The sequence below is a fragment of the Bombus impatiens genome, unplaced genomic scaffold, assembly GCF_000188095.3.
Source record: "Bombus impatiens unplaced genomic scaffold, BIMP_2.2 scf_0816, whole genome shotgun sequence".
NCBI classification, from domain to species: Eukaryota; Metazoa; Arthropoda; class Insecta; order Hymenoptera; family Apidae; genus Bombus; species Bombus impatiens.
In genome coordinates this window covers 2176-17862 of record NT_177235.1, presented here as the reverse complement: position 1 = coordinate 17862, position 15687 = coordinate 2176, and the positions used below count along the sequence as shown (strand labels likewise).

The window sequence follows — 15687 nt, the reverse complement described above, 5'->3', positions numbered from 1 at the left end:
CTTCCACAGAATACTAATCCTAATTCTAAGATTAAATTCTAACAATTAGTTTTTAGTGAAGTTAAGGCTGAAGTTGAGCGATTAAAGACTTCTCTAAAGAGCTGCCAGTTGGTGAGTTGGATATGAATAAAGCCATTAGGTGTATTCTCTATAATTGTTGAACTGACAGTTGCTATCACGGAGGAATGATCAGAAGAGAGATCAGCCGAGGAGTTGATTTGGACGTATCTTGGCGAGATATTTTTAGTTATGAAAAAGTCAAGTAGGTCAGGTATTTTGTTAGTGTCAGTGGGCCAGTGCGTGGGTTCGTATGTGGTGAGGTAGTTGAGATTGTTGGTGATTATGCTGTTTAAGAAAGTCTTGTCTCTTACTGTGACCAGTCTGCTGCCCCATTGGGTATGTTTGGCGTTACAGTCTCCTCCAGCTATGAATCTATTGCCCAGAGCGTCAAGGAAGTTATCAAAGGAGTAAGGAAGTTATCAAAGTCTTCTTTGGCGATGGAGTGTCTGGGAGAGCAGTATACTGCTGAAGTGGTGATTGTGCCATGGCAGTCTTCTGTTGCTACGTTTGTTGCTTGGAGGTAGTCCTTCTGGAATGATGGAAGTTCGTAGTGCTTAACGCTTGATTTGATTATGATTCCGGTGCCGCTGTGGGCCTTTCCGCTGGGGTGTTGGGTATAGTAGAATTTATAACCGTTTATATTCAGGTAGTTTTTGTCGGTGAAGTGGGTTTCCGATACGAGCATTACGTCGATTTGCTGGTGTTTTAGGAAGAATTCTAGATCAAATTTGTGTTGCGGTAGACCGTTGGCATTTCAAAGAGCTATGCGTCCTGGTTTTATCTTGCATCGGGGTGTATTAATTTATCCATGATGAGTGTTAGTAGCGATAGCAAATTATTTATTTGCTCCGATTGTTTCTCTATTAGCTTTTCTTGCCTAGACAGGTTGTCTATATTAAGTGAATTGGGGACACTATTTTGGGAAAGGTCCCTGTGGGTATTCGGATTATTTTGGATTCCTTGTAATGCTTGAGCATAAGAGGTTGAGGTAGTGGTGAATTTAGGAGAAATGGGCATTTGAGTGGTTAAGGGGATTGTGGTATTTGATCGGCAGGCTGGGTATTTGGTTGGTTTCCTCTTTTGCTCTGAGTTTAGGGTACTTGTTTGTGTACAGGGTTTTGTAGGCTGAGCAGCCTTTGTAGTTGGCAGGATGGTCACCTTGACAGTGGATGCACTTCGCTGGGGTTTCCGGTGATATACTGTACTGGTCAGTGGGGTGTGTACCTGCACATTTAACGCAGCGGAAGGTATTTTTGAGTGTGACCGTACCTTTGGCACCTTTTGCATTGCACTATCTCTTTTTTAACAAGCGGTGAAAAATAAGGATAGCCGGTCTTTCGAGACTCTATGCCTTATGTTACTAACGTTGATGACTTCGTGGCCGAGTTTTAAGAGTTCGAATTTTAGTTCATCAATGTCTGCTGAGTGGTGGACGTTGCGTAGAACCACCCGGAAAGGCCTTTCCTGTTTGAGTCGGTAGGTGTGGAAGATGGCGTTCAAGGTCCTAAGTAGCTTGATGAGTTTTCTGTATGCATCTGGGTTTGTCGGCAGAATTTTTACCTTGTTGTTGTTTATCTTCAGGTTGTAGTCCTCCTTGGAGATATCTCTCTCTAAGGACTTGATCATCGTTTGTATGTCAATGACATCATCAACAAATATTGGTGGGGAAGGGGGGCTTCTCTGTGTGTATTGGTTTGGTGGCGGTTCTACGATTTCCATGGAGTCGTTTGAGGATTCTAATACGGCGAACCTGCTGTGAGTGTTTACTGAATTGTTGTTTGTTTGTTCCGGGTGTCGTTTGTGTTTGTTTTTGGTGTTCTATCTTTCGCTTTCTTTGAATTTTTGGCGTCATTGGTACGAGGGGATCTGTTGCACTTTTGCCACGGAGGAGGCAGCGCGGGGTAGTTATGAATTTGCTCAGGAAAGCCTGGTCGTGATTCCTGGGCCACCATCGAGCTAGTTAATTCAAAATGAATAACTAGTCGTGATGCTATGTGGCTAGTATTTGGGTTGGGGTTAGGATTCCAATGAAGATTCATCAAACGCCCACAACCTTATTCCTGACCCCTCTCCGACATATATAAAATCTCCTCGCAAGACAGTACAACGTGAACAAAATTCACTAGATCGTTTTGTTGAGAATTGTGGATCTTTGAGGCCGAAGTAATGTTATAGGAACACTAAATTTATACTGCGGATTAATATTAAAACAATGATATATTTATTTCATGGACGATTCCTTATATATTCATCGATACATATTTGCACGCGTCTCAGCACTTTCTTCTATACCCGATTGTAAACCGACTCTTCGACGACTCTTAACCGACTGAAGAGTTTACATTCATCTGTTTTCTAAACGCTTCGGACACACTGATATTCACATACAAGTATCTCTACTACGCATTTAACCTCGTCCAGCACAGAAAATTATACATATCTCAACACGTTTAACAAGGGTTTCGCCACGATACAACGTTCCAAGATGATGTCAAAGATGATGCAAATTAGAAGACGAAGCCTAGACGTGTTTAATCGTCAAGCAAACGGTGTCTCCAGGTCAAAGAAAGGACTCTTTGACAATGTCTCTGCATCAGGGAGAGGTCGAAAACCAGCACCAGCAACGTGGTTTATGACAGCATTGGATGACCCTATAGAGACGACACCCCTTCATTTCCTTTGACATCGGCAATAGCCCTCTGCGCTGTTGCACTTCAATCGCCGCCCCATTCTCTCATCCATCGGAACGTATCATAACATGATTTCCCATATGAAATAATTTCCTGCATTTTTCTCTGTGCCGCATCAACGCACTTCCCACCGATCTCTCGTCCCCCCGCGCAAAACAAAGTGACAGATATTAGCACCGTTTCAACGGCGCCCCTCATTTTTCTTCCGTTACTTTTTCACATCCATTCCCTACTTTGCTAGGTTCCATTGTTTCCGATTATTATATATTATACATCATCACTTATGGTGCACGTTATTCACGCGAGTTTTGCTAATTTAGTACTTTATCCTTTTTTATAAATCTCTTTTTGTTATAGGATGTACTTCACTGTTTGCTATGATAGGTATATCATGTTGATTTGGTTTGCTTTAATTATATTTTAGCAAATACAATAGAAATTTCAGGCATCTCTAACTATTCAAACAGTTTCACGAATTGCTGTATAATAGTGAAATACCACATCTTCCACCCAGAAGCATTTCTAATCCAATTCCACGTAAACTATTTTAATTTTGCTCCATACTTTCTGTTTAAACAAAATCCAGCCTGTGCGATCCTCGCATGGGCTAGTGAAATAAATTCACCCAGTTCCACTCGTTCGAGTCACCGTGTTCCTATTGTCAACGATCTTCATCATCCCTGTATCTTCATATTGCATTTAAGGATTTGGTCAAGACATGGTCAAATGGTCAGACATACTCGTGCTGTACGATCGCGGTTTATAATTTCAAAAACGCGTCGATAATACCGCTATTCGGTAGTCGTTATATCTATCGGTTCGGGCAGCACACTGGCCTCGTAAGCTCCGTTATCCGACAAAACCATTTTGAGAATGAAGGTACTCATATCGGCGAATGTCATTTTTGCCATGTGACAGGATCAGCCCGGTGTAACGAATGAACCTCTACGATACATGATAATGCCCCGTTAAAATATTGCTACGAACGTAGGCGCTGATGCTATTCAGTCCTGTATTAACAAATGCGCTTGTTAACCAGAGCGAACCAACGCCGATTCCCGGAATGATTATTCGAATGTCGCGCGAGCTTGCTTCGAGTCAGCAGGTGACCAGGTCGCGTGCACCATGCAGAAACACGTCTTGTCGACCAGGAAATGTCGCAGTCGTAATGTGAAATATTAGCTACTTGTTATTTGTTCACGTTATACTACGGCAAGCACTGTGATATTTTCTCTTCATTTCTCATCTGTTTATTTTCGTTCTTATTACTTTTTGTGGTAGTTTCGCTTGATTTATAGATAGATGGGTGTTTCACGATAGGAATAAATTATTCCGTTTGTAAATATTCATGATATATTTCTGATGTTCTGATGATTTTTTGTGTTTGATGTAAAATCGGTGCGCAAACTTGTGTTTCATAACTCGCTTTAATGCGTTAGCTATCAGAATCGTTTGACAAAAAAAATTGCAACGATAAGAAACATACATAGGCCAGAATCAAAAGCTTCGTAAAAATATTTGACACGCAATGATTTATCTAAGTTCATACTGAGTTCTATTTGTGATTGTTCGCATTAAAAATATACGTTTTAGAATATTTAAGAAACTTCAGAAGCTATTTCATTTGTTTCAATAATGTTAATTGATGTAGGTTTGGGGTTGATAATTAATCGATTCACACAGATTCGATTTTCCTCTCTATATTTCTCCGCCTCGTACAACACGTCTTAACACACAGGATACACTTTGTCAATTAACACGTGGTCGACTTCCAAAACAAGAGAGCGTCGTTAGAAGTCGTACCAAATTAGATTCTAGTAACTAGCGATCATGCCAACTTAACTTTTCTCAACAAATAATACAGATACATATGTACATGGAAACTTGAATATTAATTTAGAATTTTTCTTGTAATTTCATAAAAATTCGTGTATACGCGTGCAATTAGTAACGATGAATGTTATATCGAAGACTAACCATGTAATATAAATTATATTTCAAACAATTGAATTCCCTTTTTTAGCTTATCTACCAAGCCGCGGTAATCTAAACTATCCTTCTCGTAGCTCGGAAGCATCGGCATACTTGAAAATGATCTCGCGGCGACGTAATTTTCACGATACGTCGAGTAGATACCCGTAATTTTGGCCGCTTGCACTGCTATTATCGCGCATCTACTTTCGAAATTTCGAAGCTATTTCTGTATTGTTAATCAGTACCCTCTCTTTATCTTGTAACCGGCCTCCAGGAGTTCCTATTTTCTTAAACGTCTAGGATCTCAATTTTCGCGATCCAAGATATCGCAGCTTTACGTACGGAATCCGTAATTTTTTTGAAATCAATATTATCCATAGAGCCAGCTATTGGCCCCTTCTTCGTGTCCTTTAGATTTTAATGACATAGATAAACGTTCATTATGTTTGAAAACTGATAAAGATGAAGATCGATGTCGAAACACTGTTTTTGTTTTTATTAAAAATTTTCCACTTTTGGCATTTATCTTCACTCCCTCGTAACTTCAATTTCTTAATTATTTTCAAAACTGGCTGAACAAATACGAAGCAGAAAAAGAAGCGAATCATTATATCCTAACGCTGGGGAGGCGAGGGAAGCAATCGAGTCCAATTCCACGTTCACCGTCTCCGTTTCCATAGAGATCAAAGCTCGAAATGTTTCGCGCGCTCGCGGCAAAATGAACGTTACGATGCTCAAACTTCTGTTCCTTTCACCAACTAGAAAGGGTGTCAGACAGGGTGAGAGGGAAAAAGGGAGGGGTTGAAACGGTGTCGTTACAAACCGAGCGGGCTATTAATCGCCCGCACGTTTTTTTGCCCGATTCCGAAGGAGCTAATAGAAACTACGCGATTGCACCGCTCTTTAAGTTCCACGAACCGCGAACATAAGACAAAATAGTATTGCAATGACTGTGGCAGGGTCGAACAAGGAGAACGTGAACAGGAACAATTGTAGCGGCTTCTTTAACCGTTCCCACTTCCTCGTGCAGAATGTCCCGTAATCGTTTCGAATTGCTATTGGCAAACTTGCATTTTGCAAATAACGAAACTATAGGACAGAGTAACACACTTGGAAAAGTTTTACCACTCATAAACATATTGACAGACAATTACCAACAAATTTTTTCACCAGGCAAAGATATTGTTGTCAACGAGACAATGGTTCCTTGGAGGGGACGACTAATATTCCGGCAATACATACCGACGAAATCACATAAGTATGGTATAAAACTATTCAAACTGTGTTTCACCGAAGGTTACACATGGTCTGTAAAGGTATATTCTGGACGAGAAATTACCGGAAATAAGCAAGTTGGCATAGCTGAAAACGTCTGCATTGAACTTGTAGATAAATTGCTAAATGAAGGACGAACTTTGTTCGTAGACAACCTTTATACGAGATATCAGTTAGCAATTAAATTTGTAAATTTTAGCACGCATGTCGTTGGAACTGTACGGCACAACAAAAAATATATGCCCCATTCCGTAATGCCATACCCGTTGAAGAAAGGTGAAATGATAGCACGAGAAGATAAGAACGGTATTGTGATCCTCAAATGGAGAGATGTTCGAAATGTTAGAATATTATCATCAAAACATGCACCCATTATGATTTCAAGTTCAAATTCTACATATCACGGATGTCCTTCGCAACAGTAACCTTTGACAGTAATTGCATATAATAATGGAAAAATTGGTATCCACAAAAGTGACCACATCTCATATACCACTACGATACGGAAAAGCATCAAGTGGTATCGGAAATTAGTACTACATTTACTCTTAGGGACAACTATAGTGAATGCTCATATTGTGTACCAAACAGCCACAAACAAAAAAATACCGATAAAAAAATTTCGGGAAATTCTCGTTTTCGAATGGTCCTCAGAAAATACTGTACTCGACAACCATCCGAAGAAAACGACGAAGGTGGCCCACCATTTGGAGATACGTAAGAATCAGAAGGGTAGGCCTATAAGAAGGATGTGCACCCTATGTTACAAGAAGAAGAGACAAACTGTCTCACGTGAAAAAAAATGAAAAGAAATACAACACATTGTTCGAAGTGCCCAAAATCACCCCAAATGTATTTGGAATGTTTTAACGAATACCATGAGATATAGCATAATGTAATATTTTAAATTAATAAAATTAATATTAATTAATTATTAATTTTAAATTAATAATTTATTAATAAATTAATAAAAAGTGTGATACAATGTGTTTTTAATATTTTTATGTTGTATAATCTATATATAATATTGTATATTTAATTAACTCGAACAAGAAGAGCGTCACCATACGTTGGTGACGGGGCCCCCACGGAAGTATACCCGTCGCACCGATATGTGCGACGTGGCGACACACGTGTTAAAGAATTCTGTTTTAGTGCAAATTGTGATGGCGAGTTTAAAAAATATCCGTAGAATTGAATAAATAAAAAAGTATAGTCCTAGAATCGTTTATGGAGGATTGGTCGAGGCACAACAACAACATGAGACGCTCTCGATCCGCCTTGTCCTATGACTCATGTGCCGCTACATCACCCCCCTATCAGTGATAACATTTTTATTAAGTTATAATTTTGAAATTATTAAACACGGTTTTCCTTTGGTCGCCGTTAGTTTAAAAATCACCGATATATCCTGTGTCCGACAATTTATGATTCTTACTAGAAACCTGTCTGCAACCAACCGGGAAAACGGATTCTACGTCCCGACAGCGTAACGTACCTATTCCTGGTGTTCTCTTCTGATGTTCGCTCGATGCTTACACTGTTATCGTCTCGAGAGTACGTTTGACCTACCGGAATCAGTACGTCACGGGATTCGGCGGTTTTTTTTCTAGGTTGTCCGGAACTACAAAGGCAGGTTTTAGACAGTTTATGGAAACCGTTACGTCGCGTTCAGTTATTTTAACAACGTAATTTTTCTCTTTTCCCGTTACGACTTTAAACGGCCTGACCTTCTCCATCCGTTGTTTTAGCCAATTCGCGTATTCCGAGTTGGTCCGCTGCTTGGTTGCTAAGAGAAATTCCGCCAATGGTAATATAACTCATTTCAGCTACCGTTGCGTTTGAGGTGTATGTGTTGTCTGTGATACTTGTAGCTGCTGGCTGTAAGTGTCGCTGCTGGGGTACTGCTATTTTTCTTCTAATTTAGATGCGTGGAAGAAAAATAGGACTATGGGCGCCGGGATTCGAACCCAGGTCCCGAACGTTCGTAACCTAAGGCGCTAACCACTGCGCTACCGTCGTCCGGTAGAAGTTAGTGTGGAGTGGCCGTATTTGTTGTCGAGTGCCGTCACGCCGTAATGAACTACTTTGTCCATTCCTGGATGTATTCATATTATACTTTGAAAGCAATGCAATACAAATTACCAAAAGGCTTTGCCATGATGATTACTAAGATGCAGCTGGTACAAATGGTGATTGGTTGGGTTGCAACTATTGCGGCTTACTATTACCAAAAAAGTTGTGGACTTTAATGCTACATTGCGCGTAAAAATTTTATGTTTGGTTTCCCCATCTACTTCAGTTATTTAATCCTATTTGGAAAATTCTTCTTTATCTCTTCTAAATTCTTTGGAAAAGTCCTCCTTTATCGCGGTTCGAATGCCTAGCAAAACAATCGGCAGGATTTCGACCCAGTTGCTCGTGTCGTGGCACTTGATCGTCGCTTTAGGGTGTCTATGCAAGCGCTCTATGATTAGACATTCCATTAGACACGGGATGATAGGCCGATGTGCGCAGGCGCGTGACGCCGAGCAACCTGCATAACTCTTTAAACAGACACGATTCGAATTAGCGTCCGTGGCCGGTTGTTATTTTTAAAGGGACGCTGAAACGAGAAATCCAAGTGGAAAGCCGAGGCGACAGTTGGCGCTTCCATAGCAGCAATGGGAACGGCTTCGGGCTAACGCGAAAAACGATCGATACACGATAGACAATATCGATAGTCCTGCAAGTATTGCATCACGATAATGTGTAAGTGTATGTGTCCGAACCGGCCTGCTAACATTTTGAACGCTCTAACTGGTGAGGATACGTGCCTTTCTTTTTTTTGTATACGAGAAGGGGAAAATGCATTACGCATACCAGACGACCCGCGCCGCCGGAATATGTGGGACTCGGCTGGTGGTAGTGCCATACCCACTAAAAACCCCTCCTTTTCCAATCCTTCTTCGAGCGGAAGGTCTCGACGGCACTGTTAATACCACATTACTTCGACGAGAACCTATTCGACGCGTTAACTCCTTATCAAACAAATGCCTCCATTTCTTCGGAGATAGTCATTATCCTCTTCTTCCCCTTTTCCGAATCGCCCCGCCTTTGTACCTTTTGCCTGTCTTGTCCTCATTACTATCCCGCAGAAACTACGTAACAACGATAGCTCCTACAATCGCATCCGCTCTATTACAAACCGCATCAAACTGATCACAATAATTTCTGTTAGAGTCTAACACTACGCCTAGGTATTTAACCCTTTCTCGTGTGTTAAGCACCTCTCCCGTCAATGTTATATTAAACTTCTTCGGAACTCTCATTCTGGTCAACAATATAATCTCCGTTTTCTCCTTTGCTATCTGAAGACCCGAATTTTCACACGAATTTAATATCGTCTTCATGTGGAGATTCAAATCTACCTCCACACTTTGCTTCTTCTCCATACCCATCAAGCTAGTGTCACGTAAAATTGATGCTTGGGTTGTAAGAGAAAAGAAAGCTGAGTCGTAACCCAACTATTAATTTTCTTTTATCGAACTTTATTATAATTTTGGCACTTACAATAATAGAATAACACTAAACCGTAAAGAGGGCGTTGTACAAGAACAGCAACTAGAACAAGAACTGCCCGAGCTGGGTGAAATCTCGGTTTATAAACGTTTTGGTTTTAGGATGTTGAGAGGCTAGGTGTAGGTTAGGATGTGGAAAAGTGCTCGAAAGTCGGGGGTCTATATCCTATCTCTGATGTGGACTAATGCGCGTCACAGCCTTGGTGTAGGCTATGATGATAAGGTGGTGATGTGTCCAAAGCAGTCTGAAAGTCGGGGGTCTATGTCTTATCACTGATGTAGGTTGAGATGTGATTGATGCCACAATAGCAAGGTCGTTCGCAAATGCAATAGCTCTGAGATTGACACTGTATTTTCGACCAATCGACCAATCGGGAGACGCAATCGCGAGGAAACACGTAATAATCGACGCCGCGAATTGGTCGATCCCCTGATTTCCGTTGAGATAATGTGGGTGGTTGAGGTGGTATAAGTTGAGGCTGCGATTAACAGGGTTATAAACTATATATTTTCAACGCTTAAGAGTTACACCGTTGCGTGTGATATACATCGTAGACGATGATTTGGCGTATAAAGATGCGGTACACATGCACAATAGAGCAAGACCCATACAGTTGAGTTTGTTGTTTTAGTTGACGTAGCAATAGAGGAGGCTAAGTATAGATATGAAGTGACTGTTCTGTAGTCCCGAGAACAAGTTTAGAGAGATGACGTGCTTAAGACTGACTTGTCGCTCTTACGTTATTACGGAGGAAATTTCGATGTGGGTGTGCCCTTTGAATGAAGAACGCGGATTCGTTGTTCACACTTTTCGTTAGGAAAATTGAGAGTAACGATCCGCGATGTCGATTGGTTATGACTCACGTTAATGCCGGGAGGTATGAGGAGGAAGCCTCCTACCAACGTGGTTAGTGGGTGACCTTGTTCATGGGAAAAACCAACCTGTTTTGTTAGACAAATGTATAGACCTGTTTTTCCCAATAGGTGAATACCCGCTTTTTCCGTGGTTTTAAGAGCGCTCAACAAACCCAAGGACTTTCTTAATAACCAGCCGCGAAACGAAAAAATTTCTAGGATTAAAAATCCTTCGGGACAAACAGATCGACTGAAAAACATATGTTGACACAATGAAGTTAAATTTAAAGGTTTATGATGGGTCCTTAGATTTATTGAGGTTCGAAATGACGGTACGTAGACCGTTGGCTGTCCAGCAGCGAGGGATGGAGTGCAGATGTCTTACGTGACATAACACTGCTCTTGGAGATACAGTCACGATGATGGATGCGAAGACTTGTTGGTGAGATGTTTACGTTGCTTTACGTACAACATGTACGGTCATTTGTAAAATTCAGGAAAGGTAATATAAACTCGGGTAATCGTAACACCACAGATACGAATCGCCTAGGTCGGCAAGATAATTTCTATATCTGATTGAAATAGAAAGAGTTATATAAGAATGCCGATGCGAACTCCCATCGACGCACACACACGCGCCAGCGCTTTTGCTTTACTCTCAGCAAAAAAAAAAAAACAAATATTTAAAGTAGTAATAGTAGAAAATATTCAAATAGTGTTTTACACTGACTGCAGCCTGTTCACATAGAATACTATCAGTGCCGTCACAGTCATGCAACTACGGACTACTTGATATTAAATACAGAGTCTTAAATAATGGCCAATAAAACGATACAAACTGAAGACGATGTGCCAATATTTTTATTGTTTTATTGACTAATATTTAGAGCTTGAAAGTACGTACAAAGAGAAATAGACATATTTCCGGAACCCATCTAGTAAATACGAATTATGAATAAATCTCCAGCTATGTAAAGTTTGACGATTGTACAAAATAGATTTACGCTTTTTTAAACACATTTGGTGCACAACCTGTTTGTTGTTTTCGTAAGGAACTTCTGAAATATTATGATTATTCATGGATAAATCCGAGTTATATATGTCGGGTTTACATTAGAATTAGGGTTAGGGGCGTGAAACGAATCTTCGTTTGGGTTACACGTTGTCGTTATGTAATAGAGAACACATTGACTAGTGCAAATACGATTATTATAGAACCGGACAAGTAACCGTGGTTGTTCGGTACTCGAGAAACTAATGACAATGATCCTAGGTTCAATAACGAATCCGCGGTCGACGGGATGATAGATGAACGTACTCACAAAATCTAAGTCGGACGCGTAATAGGTCGTAAAGGGTTACTCTTCTCATCGATGAGATCGTGAGAGAGAATGACTTTCCCGTCCCGATGATGCCACAGAGGAAAACTATAATGAGGTGTGTCTAAGGACACGAGATCATCGGATTCGTCGAGAAAAGCCTTCGTTCAGAACGCACGGCCTTCGTTCAGAAAGTAAGGGAAATTGGCGTTGCTGCTAATTGGTCAATCTCCATATCGGTGGTTAGAAAAAGATGCTAGCCGCCCTCGAGGGAAAGTTGCTAGTGGGAGACGCAGCTCGTTGAAAAATGGGTCTCCCCTATTTTCGTGTAGTTGGGACAAAGACTGTTTGTCTGTTTGAAGGACTTTAGTTTGCTAAATCTTAAAATTTATAACGGGCCCTCGGGCTAGCTGAACATGTAGTGCGGAGACTCATCGACATCTGACAATCATCTTACTCGTAGAATAGGGTCGGCGTGTGGCGAGCTACGGGACAGATACCGTTGGAATGTTTACTGTCGAGTGTTACATCTATTTCCTTTTTAAGGAGAGCTACAGAATTACTCCATGTCTTTATTAGACAAAGCGTTCATCACGTGACCGCGGCCACGTTCGGCGAGTGGCTGTCGCCTCGAGCCCAAGGTCATTATCACGACTCTCGAACAATTACAATCGGATTGAATAACTACAACTGTTTAATTACAGCTATAGTAGACTCTAGGTTACAATGTTGCGGGATTAATCAAAATTCCAAAGACTCCGGTGTTCTTTCATCTCCGACATATAAATTTAAGTTACATAAGCATTGGCAAAGAATATAGTAAATTCATCTTTGTGAATGAACTCTCTGTCGTTACCCTATTGTAGCCATTTTGAGACAAAAGGCTAGAACAGTTTTGAAAGGACAGAATCATTCCGACAGTCGATGAGAAACTTTCAAAGAACAGAAAATATAAAGTTTGAGTGTCACTTAGGTGTATTGGGTGTGCAGTACGCGCAGTGAGTGTTGTATGCAGTGTAGCATTACTATTCGTTGTTTATTATTTAAATCGCCATATCTGTTACAAAATATCGTATACATTTGGAGAACTTTCGGACATGCACCTTTGTTACCACACCAATAGAACTATATACCTAGCACAAAGATATTTTTTAAAATAGATTATCGATTTCAGGATATAGGTACATTGAAACCTGGCGGACGAATTCAGCACGACGATCCGGATCTGGGAGACGGAATACTGCACCGCATTGAAAAAAATCTCAGGTTAAATACGGGGGTTATTGCTGCTGAAGACGGTGTCAGCAGCAGCACCGTATAGTCTGCATTGAAGGGGAAAAATCTACACCTGTGTAGCTTTCAGAAAGTTCACGAGTTAAAAACAGAAGAAAACTTTTTCAAAGTCGGATGAGTCGGAAAATCCAACGCAATTCCAATTTCCCCGCGAGGATATTATTTACTAATGAGATAACATTTAATAAATGTGACACTGGAGCAACAAATACACGTAACCAACAATTTTAATCACATCACATTCTACTAACACAGTGCAGGAGCATTTGTCTAACTGTTTTGGAAATTGATGGATCGGTGGAAGGGGATTTGTGCTTTGGTCTGCTCTGTCTCCACGTTTAAATCCCCTCGACTTTGACCTCTGGGGACACATGAGGAGGTTAGTGTACGCATCGCCGGTGTCTATTGCAATAGAACTGCAACACTGCATTCTCGATACGGTAAAATTTTAACAGAAAGGTCAGGCTTTGTTTACGACAAAACGGAGGTCATATCGAACATGTGTCGTAATTCGTTGTATTTCTTGTGGGACAATCACGATGCCTGTGCAAGCCTTTAATGAACATTGATAATACGCTTTTTTACTTATGAATTATGAAGGCAACGGTTCAGAGGAAACATTACTTCTCTCCACTCGTAAATTTCATAGAGCTGTTTCCCATGTGCTCTTATGGATTTCCATCCAATCCAACATTCTTTTGCACAACGTCGCGCGAAATCGTTTACGTCTCTGTATCTTCTTCTCTACGACTTGTACGAGGTATATGAGGAACTACGACTCGCGCGGGAGCTCATTTTTCCTTGATCTGCCATATTGTGTAAATCAAAATAGAACTTTTACTCACTTATTACTAATTTAATTATTAATTTGTAACAATTAAATTAATAATTTACAACATTTAAGCCATTAACTTACAACGTTTGATCTGTTAATGCCTCACAGTTCAACTATTAATTTATAACAAAATATTATTAATCTGAAACAATTACTCCATTAAATTTTAACAATTAAAATAATAATTTAGAACAATATCCTCCCATTAATTTAAAATAATTATGCTCTTAATTTATACCATTAATGGGAAGCAATTCTACTATTCATTTAAATCAATACCGCCAACTCATAGCGATTAAATTAATGATCTATTCTGTTTTATTTAGTATTAACGAAATCTTTCGAGTCTTTGAAGTGGTATTTTGTTTCCATTTAGTTTCATCTTTTAATTTTAAACACAGTATTTAATTTTTCACTTAACTATTTCATATAAAATCAGTGCTAATACAAAGTGTAACTGTAGAGCGTCTATGGATGAAATGTAATTCTCCGTACTCGCTCAAAGCCAAGGAATCAAATCGCATTCACGGAACTGAAGAAGCAAATGCGATTTAATCGATGGCAACGAGGTTTGATTTCTTCGATGTATTCAATGTTCAAATATGATGATGTACATCCACATACTATACACATACGATTCTAATAAATTTCTATACACGCTACTTCTTTGCCATCAAATAATTTTACATCTTCTGCCTTCGATGCTGAAAAATTCTTTACGTAAATAGAACCCCTGCATAGTTACCTCCCCGTGATGGGACCGAGTAATTGCTATCGTTTTCCAAATAATAATACATGAAGTACTATTCTGAAAGTGTAACGTTAATTTTAATATTAGGATTCGATTGCTATTGGTAAACAACATATATTTATATTTCCGAGATATATCAAGCTAAAAACAACTTTAATAGTTTAGTCTAGTCTAGATCATCCAAAACAGTTTGATGAACTAGACTGGACTAATAACCTCCTACGGGATCACCGTCGGACGTCGTGGAATGTCGTGGGTCGTCGAGGAACGTCGCAGGACGTCGTGGAACGTCGTCGGACGTCGTGACACGAGGCCTGCTGCTTGTTATTTCATCTAGCAGAAGAAGTCTAATTAGGTACTATAACTCCCCACCTTCGCCAATTTATTTATGTGGTTGTCAAGGTAAGTCGCGCTAGATTGCAACGAAAACCCTACATCAGCTCAGATTTCACTGCCATTACCATGTTCTGAAGAAGTCTAAATGTAACAAGACAGTTTTAAGTTATTATTTTAAGTATTTGATGAAACTCTGATTCAGAGCCGCCTTTTCTTCATCCAGTATAGATTATTCGTGGTACTCCCTACCGCTTAAAGAAATGTAACGTGGCTCTGTCTATCTTTTAAATGAGACGCATAGTTCAATAGGCTCTCATTTTCGTTATCAGATGTTCAAGTTCAAAATCGAAAAAATACACTCTATTGTTTGTCTAGGCATTATCGAGAAAACACCAGTTTTGATTTTCCTTAGCACAGAAAACCTGTTGTACTTTCAATAGAGTATTGTTGTGTGTTCCAGTCGATACTTTTGTAGGTAGTAATCACTTGGTTACCAGGATGATTTTTGCCAGAAAAATTCATGCCGGAAATTGAAATGGTTTTAAAGATAGAGCACCACCTCTTAGAGAGTCCCATATATCGCTTCATTTTTATTACTATTAGGACAAGACTCTGCGAACGCCCGCAGGTCGATCAAGTGTTCAGCTCGATTGACCTCACATCATTGGAGTACAGTGTACACAAGTAAATATCTTCGGATATGCGAGTGCCACAAAAGCTTGTTATCCAAGATGTGTTA

The 15687-nt window shown here is 40.0% G+C and overlaps 1 protein-coding gene across 1 annotated transcript; it reads left to right on the top strand.

The window, feature by feature from the left end:
* Positions 1 to 5755: 5755 nt before the first annotated feature.
* Positions 5756 to 6424, top strand: LOC100743803 (piggyBac transposable element-derived protein 4-like). The gene has a single exon (XM_012390591.1). The coding sequence runs from the start codon at positions 5756 to 5758 to the stop codon at positions 6422 to 6424; it is 669 nt and encodes a 222-aa protein (XP_012246014.1).
* Positions 6425 to 15687: the final 9263 nt, after the last annotated feature.